The sequence below is a fragment of the Perca flavescens genome, chromosome 17 (genome assembly GCF_004354835.1).
Source record: "Perca flavescens isolate YP-PL-M2 chromosome 17, PFLA_1.0, whole genome shotgun sequence".
NCBI classification, from domain to species: Eukaryota; Metazoa; Chordata; class Actinopteri; order Perciformes; family Percidae; genus Perca; species Perca flavescens.
Window position 1 is genome coordinate 8919924 of NC_041347.1, and position 8610 is coordinate 8928533.

Here is an 8610-nt window from a genome sequence, read left to right on the forward strand (position 1 = left end):
AGCTCCCTGCTTAACTTTTCAATATTGACCTTTAAAAACACTGCTTGAGGCATTTTGACTGCTAGTGTAAGACTCGTGTTACAGAAGTCATTAACACGTCGAGAAGAGGCACACCACTTGCGAAATGAGCAAGAACAAGCCACCAACGACTCAACCAACAACCCGTACTAGCGTGGCTAGCAGAGTCGCTAGCATGGCTGCGGCTAGCTCTGAATCGACTTCAAGCACTGACGGAGTTTCCATGAGCCAACTTGTAGCCGAGCTGGATAAACAACGTTCTTCACTCAAAGAGGACATTTCTGCTCTTATTCAAGAATCGGTTGCTTCGCTACATTCCTCCGTGAATACTCTCACAGAAACCGTTACTAGTTTCCAGGCGCGTTTAAGCGCGACCGAGTCCCTGGCAGGAGACAACTTTGCTGCGCTACACACAGCCGAGAGAAAGATCAAACAGCTGGAGGAGCACACCGCCACTCTACTCGACCGGATAGAAGACATGGAAAATCGCTCTCGAAGGGCTAACCTCAGGATATTGAACGTCCCAGAAGAAAGCGAGAAAGGCCAGACTACTGTAAAATTTGTGTCTGAAATGCTTATGGAAGTGATGGGTGAAGGCGCCTTTGAAAAACCCCCCGACCTGGAGCGGGCGCATCGCTCTCTCGGCCAGAAGCCTCAGGAGGGTCGGCCCCCCCGTCCCTTGGTGATCTGCTTCCACCGGTTCCAGGAGAAGGAAAAGGTATTGCGGTGGGGCCGGACGCATGATATGGAGTTTAGGGGATCCAAACTCAGGATCTACCCTGACCTGTCGGCGGGTTTGGCAAGGAAACACGCTGCGTTTAAGGACGTAAAACAGCGGCTGTATGAGAAGAACGTCACGGTTCACCTTACTGTATCCGCACGCCTTGAGTTCACTTTGATAACCAAACGTTCATCTTCTCCTCTCCGGAGGAGGCCCAGGAGTTTTATGACCGCCCGTGTTGCTACGCCGCGAGTAGTCCAGGTTATTGTTTCGGATGATTATCCTGAACTGTGGTCAAGATGTCTTCACGCAGCCAGGTCACTGCAGGTGAAATTACAATATCTTCGAAGGACTTTTGGTTCTGTACCTGATATGTGACTATAGCTGGTACACCTTTTCTTTAACCAACATTTTCCTTTTGGATGCATACAGGCCCTTGTTGCAGAGTTATAAGTTTACATTTATATGGTATGTTTTATGTGACCTTATACCAGGTTCAATTAGCCTAGCTGTTGTTGTTAAATGCTGACTGTTTAGTTCACTACACTATTCGAGTCGTCACGTTAAATGTGGGCGTTTACTTACTAGCGGTAGGATTGGGAATAGCCTAACATAGGGATAACAAGAAGGACTATTGGAAGTCTAACCTCACTAAAGCTGCGGTTCGTCATAGTTCAGAGGATGAACCTAGAGTTTTTCATTTGTTATATAGCAGGGGTGGGTTGCCGGGTTGTGTGTTGCTATTATTATGTATTTTATTTATTTATTTATTTATTTATTTATTTATTTATTTTTTTTTTCCTTTCTCCGTTCTTCACTCTTTTTCAGTCTCACGGTTTCTTGCAATGGTTTATCACGAAATGGTTTTGCCACATATATGGTTGGATAAACGACTTTTAGGCAATGGGCACAGAAGGTAGGAATATGTCAGGGGGGGTCTGCAGTACGTTTCACTAGCTGGAATGTTAGAGGCATGAACGGACCAGTGAAAAGGGCCCGGATATTTTCGCATTTGAAAAGACTGCACACCAAAATTGCATTCTTACAGGAAACGCATCTCCGGGTTCAAGACCATATTTTGCTTAGGAAAACTTGGGTAGGACAAGTGTATCATTCAAACTTTAGCAGCAGAGCTAGGGGAACATCAATAATAATTCATAAAAAGGTATTATTTACTCCCTCAGGAATAATTTCGGATCCCCAAGGGCGTTATATTATAGTATCGGGTAGTCTATTTCACACCCCTGTGGTCTTAGCTTGCATTTATGCCCCCAACTGGGATGATGCCGACTTTTTCAAGAAGATAATGACCTTATTGCCGGATTTGAACACGCATCATTTAATATTTGGGGGTGACATGAACTGTGTGATTGATACAGCTTTGGATCGTTCAAATCCTAAAACTACATTCACATCAAAGATGTCCAGGACGCTCTCTGGCCTCATGTCTCATATAGGGTGTATAGACCCATGGAGGTTTCTATATCCAAATAAAAGAGAATTCTCTTGCTTTTCACATGTGCATCAGTCCTACTCTAGAATAGATTACTTTTTCATTGACAAACATCTTCTCCCTTCCGTAAAATCTGTAGAGTACTCAGCTATCGTTGAGTCTGATCACGCACCCCTCATCCTCGACATTACCGTTGCACTTAAATATCCCGCAAGGTCTTCTTGGAGGCTGAACACGGCATTACTTTCGGATACAAACTTTTGTCAGTATGTATCAAAAGCAATAGATGATTTCCTTTTATTTAATCGGACGGACTCTATATCACCATCCATATTATGGGAAACATTAAAAGTTGTACTGAGGGGACAAATAATATCATTTTCAGCATCACGCAACAAGGAAAGAAGGCAAGCGCAGGAAAGACTAATTGACTCCATCTTGAAAATTGATCATCAGTACTCAAAGACCCCAACACCCGAGCTATACAAAGAAAAAATGAGCCTTAAAGCGCAATATGATTTGCAGTCTACAGAAAAGACTGAACAAAATCTTTTGCGGTCACGTGCATTTTTCTATGAACATGGGGAGAAGGCAGGGCGTCTTCTTGCCCATCAGCTGAAGGGTAAATCTGCATCCAGACTTATACCTATTATTAGAAAAGGACCTCAGGAGGAGACAATAGACCCCCAGGAAATCAACTGCACCTTCAAAAAATATTACTCAGACTTATACTCATCGGAATTTCCTCATGATACCTCTCATATGACAGAATTTTTAGATCACTTGGATATTCCATCAATTGCACAAGACCAAAGTGAAAGCCTGGAAAGACCTCTAGATAAACAGGAAGTAGAGAACTCAATTAGAGATATGCAGAGCGGAAAGGCCCCAGGGCCGGACGGCTATCCAATTGAGTTTTTCAAAAAGTTTTCTTCACAGCTAACACCTCTACTTCTTGACATGTTTAACCACTCCCTTGAACAGTCTTCCCTCCCACGGAGCCTCACAGAGGCTCTTATCACAGTTTTACTGAAACCAGGCAAAGATGCAAAGGACTGCAGCTCTTACAGGCCAATATCTTTGTTGAATGCAGATGTTAAGATCATCTCAAAAGTTTTGGCCACTAGAATAAACTCGGTCATATCTGATATAATCTCAGTTGATCAGACAGGTTTTATGAGAGGGCGTCATTCATTCATCAACATCCGCAGACTCTTGAATGTAGTGCATTCTCCAGCGTCCGGGGCTACACCAGAAGTGGTGGTGTCCCTTGACGCGGAGAAAGCTTTCGACAGGGTCGAATGGGGCTATCTCTTTTCTGTGCTGGGTAGATTTGGGTTTGGTCCAAAATTTGTTTCCTGGGTACGACTATTATATTCTTCTCCTAAGGCTGCAGTAGTCACTAATAAATTATGCTCACAATATTTTTCTTTATCCAGAGGAACGCGTCAGGGCTGCCCTCTCAGCCCGTTGCTGTTCATCCTAGCGATAGAACCCCTGTCAATAAAGCTTAGAACCACACAGTCCATACATGGTATTAGCAGGATGGGAATGATATATAAAATTTCTTTGTATGCTGATGATCTTTTAATTTATATAACGGACCCATTGTCATCTACACCTGTAATTTTGGAGATTCTTGGGGACTTTGGCAGCTTTTCAGGGTATAAAATTAATTATTCGAAAAGCACATGTTTCCCTATTAATGAGAGAGCGCGCCAAATACGAGACACGGACTTACCCTTTCGTATGTCACAGTCAGGGTTTAAGTATTTGGGAATTCATGTCACCCCCTCTTTTTCTGGTCTGTTTGATGCGAACTTCACTCCAATACTTGAGAAACTAAAATCTGACCTCCAGCGATGGAGCGCCATTTATTTATCCTTAGTCGGAAGAGTTAACTGCGTTAAAATGAATGTGCTGCCTCGATTTTTATACTTATTTCAAAGTCTTCCAGTTTTCCTTCCAAAGTCCTTTTTCCGAGCAGTAGATAAGCTACTTTCACATTTTTTATGGGGAGGTAAAACTTCAAGGCTGAGTAAAAAATTCCTTGAAAGACCACGGCAGAGGGGTGGGCTTGCCCTCCCAAATTTAATGATTTATTACTGGGCTGCAAATTTACAAAAAATTGTTTACTGGTTTCAATCTCCTGAAGAAGACTGGTGTAGTGCAGAGGCCAATTTTTGTAAACTAGCGTCACTTGCTGCACTGATTACATCAAAACTTCCCCTCTCCCCTTCATGCTTCTCTTCCAGCCCAGTGGTAAGCTCAACACTTCGGATTTGGATACAATTTAGGCAAACGTTCCATCTCTCTGACCTCTCCATACTCAGTCCTGTCTGTAATAACCATCTTTTTCCTGCTGCTAAAATGGACAACACTTTTAAACGGTGGGACAGTATGGGCCTTTCTACGTGTAAAGAGTTTTTTATAAATAACGTCTTTTTCAGTTTTACTGACTTGGTCAGTAAATTTAACATTAATAAGTCCAGTTTTTTCAGATATCTTCAGGTTCGTCATTTCATTAAAACACACATCTCATCGTTTCCTCGATTACCTGTGCACTCTGTCCTGGAGGATATACTGCAGACCCCTCTAACCTCAAGAGGCCAAATTTCTAACCTTTACAATTCTATTATGTCACTCTACGATATATCCATGGATCCTATCAGAACAAAATGGGAAGACGAGTTGGGGACAAGTATATCAGATGCTGTATGGGATAGAGCTCTGAGCTGGGTGAATGGGACCTCTTCTTGTGCACGTTTGAATTTGATTCAGTTTAAAGTTCTTCACCGTATGCACTACAGTAAGGTTAAGTTGGCCAAAATATACTCTGACATGGATGTCATCTGTGATAGATGCAGAATGGACAGAGCTGATTTACTTCACATGTTCTGGTCATGTTCCATGCTGAGGGAGTTCTGGGCATCTATCTTTAGAATCTTAAACAAAGCCTTCGGTTTAGCTCTACACCCTAGTCCTACAATGGCCGTGTTTGGGGTACAGGGGGATGATTTTGTAATGTCCAGTAGTATGGAGGGTGTTGTTGCTTTTGCAACCTTATTAGCACGGCGGAGAATACTTATGGACTGGAAATCATCTATACCGCCAAAAGCTGCTACTTGGCTTTCTGATGTTATGATGTTTTTGAAAATAGAAAAAATCAAATACTTTCTTAAAGGATCAACCAATAAATTTTACAAGATTTGGGGCCCTCTACTGGCTTACTTTGAAGGACTTACTGCACTCCCCTCTTAGTAACTGATGAGAATTGTAAAGCATAGTGATAATACTATTTGTTACCATGAGTGATAATGTTTATTTTGATTTATTTTTTTTATTTTTTTATTTTTCTCTTTTTTTATATATATTTTTTTTTATTTTGATTTTTTTTATTTATATTTATCTTTATTATTTATTATCCTTTTTTCCTCGGCCTAAGGGTTTTGTTGTGGGTGGGATGGGGTTAACGGAAAGATGCTTTGCTATAATTGACATTGTAATTTTGCCTTGAATTTTGTGCATTGTATCTTCTCTAAAACAATAAAAACACTTGTTAAAAAAAGAAAATATGTTTTATGATAATAAAGAGGCGTTTACTTCATAGGCTGTGTACCTGTGTTATTAAACTATCTGGATAACATATAACCAAAAGATGTATCCTGGAATTCATTCAAAACTTTAATTTGTTTAAAAAAAAGTAGTAAATAAGTATTTTTATAATTTGACTGAAAGGAATAAATATATTGGGACAATTAATTGTACCACAAAATGTGGAATAGTTACAGCTCTTAAGTTCAGGTAGTCCATTTTGATAGCCTGTAACCCACATGAAATTATTAGACGGTTCCCATTTAGAGATATTTGGTTCCATCTGACACCTGGAATTGTCTCTCCAAGAAACAGCTCCTTGCTTGCTTTTGCATGCAAACATAGTGCAGTCAGGTTTAGTGCTAACAATACTGTATCAGTATGCACTACAGAACTGGGACACACACTATTCAGGCTCTTTCCCTTACTCTTCTAGGATTTAGGGCTTTTGTTTGTTTCCTTGATAGGTGTATAGTTTGGGGAGGGGTTTGTTGCTGATTACTGTAAACAGAGGGGGTTCTTCTTGAGCCTACCTGATTTTGTAGTTGGGTAAGGTGTGTTTCTTCTTGATGACCCGTTTCAGCTGGTTGACTATGATGGAGGTGAGCTGAGGCAGCGGCCTTCCTTCAAACTGGGACTTCACCTCAAAATCCACCAGCGGGTCCTCAAGGAAGGAGAAGGACCAATGGGAGAAGGGCATGCGCGTGAACTGCAGCCTCAGCCTGCCCACCACGCGCCTCATCTTAACGAACAGGTAGGCAGACTTCCCGAACACCAGCTCCACGTCGATGGCCAGGTGGAAGCCGCCATTGTACTCGATGTCCACCTCGAAGTTGAGTTCCTCGGGCATGCCTTCGTCGTTCAGATGCACCGGCTTCATGAGTCTGGCCGTTTTAAAGACGGGCAGAGAATGGCCCAGGGAGATATCCCGGAGACTGAGCCCCTCCAGGAGCCGACCTGCCGTCTTGGTCTGCAGCAGCTCCTCAAACTCCACCTTGATCTTTTTGGTGAGCCAGTGTCTCACGACAGGGGTGTCTCGGAGCTCTCTGAACAGAAACAGAAATATAGCATTTAGGAAATTGCACGTTTCAGGTTTGGCCGCATCAGCGGGCTCGCTGTGGGAAGGCGGCGGCTGTTGTTGTTTGGGACTGCCGCCGGGGACAGCCGCTTCCTGCTGCCGCGTTGAGACGGCCTCTTTAGACGCTGGGCTGTCCTGCTGCTGCTGGCCTGGCTCGGCATGTTGGCCTGGCTCGGCACGTTGGCTATTAAAGTAATCCTTCAATGCGTTATCAGGCACTACTTTGACATACTGCACTGTCCTGCCTATGGGCTCGGGGCTTCTCCGGTATATCAGCAAAAACTGTAATATCAACGTAACGAGTGCTCCGGAGAACGCGGAAATCAATATTAAGTAAATCATTTCGAGCAGTTGTCGTCTTTACGACAAAGCGTCTTCATAATCAAAGGTTTAGCCGTGTTAACAAAGCAAGTTCCACCTGGTCGCTCTCAAAGCTGCCATATCATCTGCTTCTTTCCTGAGCTTCAGGCTCTTCACCTGATTGGACGAACGGATTACGCCGCTGTGCGTAATGACGGAGGCAGAATGTGTTTCTTATGATGTGTTCAAGGTATGTCGGACTATCAGTCGACTAGGAAAATATCCAGCAGGATCCTTCGTTATTTCTCCAACTTGTCGTGGCTAAAAGTGTGTGAACACAAGCGATGATACAGCAGCAAACTCGATTTTGTCTAAGAAAACAAAAAAAAAGAATTCATCTTGGTTAAATACAACTTAACAGACATACGTACAGCAGCATATTGCTGTCAAATTAGCTGTTTTGTTATGTTAATGTTTTAATGGCTTTGCTCTCGTTAATATTACATATAAAGTTATTTCATTTTAAAAAAACGTTTTCTCCATATCTAAACACATACCATTGTTCCATCAGGAAACTTCCTCTTTATTGTGCAATACCAATCTAGCCTATCACAAGAATGTTATTTTAACAACAAATAAGCTTATTGAAACAATAAACATAAGTTGGCATGTTGTTATAACAAGAAACATGTTTATATTGGAAAAAAAAGAACAGGTCAATGCTTAAACAGGAGACATTGTAGCCTACATTAGCTTTGGACAGTGTAAAAATATCTTTATCCCCTTAAAACAATACACACATACACATTACACATTAAAGGCGCCCTGCCACACAAAACCGTTTTTACTTGTATTTTTTTTTTTTTTTAAATATGTCAGGTCCATATGTGTTTGTGTTATGTGTTGAATTTGAAAATAAACTGCTACCTCCTCTGTCAGCTCTAGCCACTGAACAGAAATAAGCGGAGAAATCGGACCAATTACAAAAGCTGGTCAGTCTGACATCATGTTGCCTGAGCTCATTACTATTCATAAGCTCGCCCAGTTGGGCTGGGTAAAGGATGCTGATAGCCAGGCTCTCGTTGGCTAGCTGTTAGCCAATCAGAGTCAAGCAGCTTAGCTCGTTTGAATATTAATGAGAACTCGCACAAAATTCAGCTGAGTCTTCCTGCAGGCTTTCTATACCACGCTAGAATGGCTTGAAACAAGGTAACCAAGACATTTTTTCCACAAAAAATGTTACAGAGTCCATGGTAGAACTTCAGACATTACCACAAAGTAATGAAATATTTGTGGCAAGGCACATTTAAATGGTCCCTTATTTTAATTGAATGCATAAGTTTTACCCAATCATTTCACTGTAAATTGAGTAGCAACATTTAGAGGTTGTCTCATAATAAAGGGTAAATAAAAACTAAACCACATAGGGCAATACAAAAACAAATG

The 8610-nt window shown here is 41.8% G+C and overlaps 1 protein-coding gene across 1 annotated transcript in view; it reads right to left on the minus strand.

Moving 5' to 3' along the window:
* Positions 1-7383, minus strand: part of pdzd8 (PDZ domain containing 8) — a 79675-nt gene extending 72292 nt beyond the window's left edge. The window contains exon 1 of the mRNA XM_028603981.1: positions 6320-7383. Coding sequence (XP_028459782.1) covers positions 6320-7206 — 887 coding nt within the window. The 5' untranslated portion in view covers positions 7207-7383. The remainder of the gene's footprint in view (positions 1-6319) is intronic.
* Positions 7384-8610: the final 1227 nt, after the last annotated feature.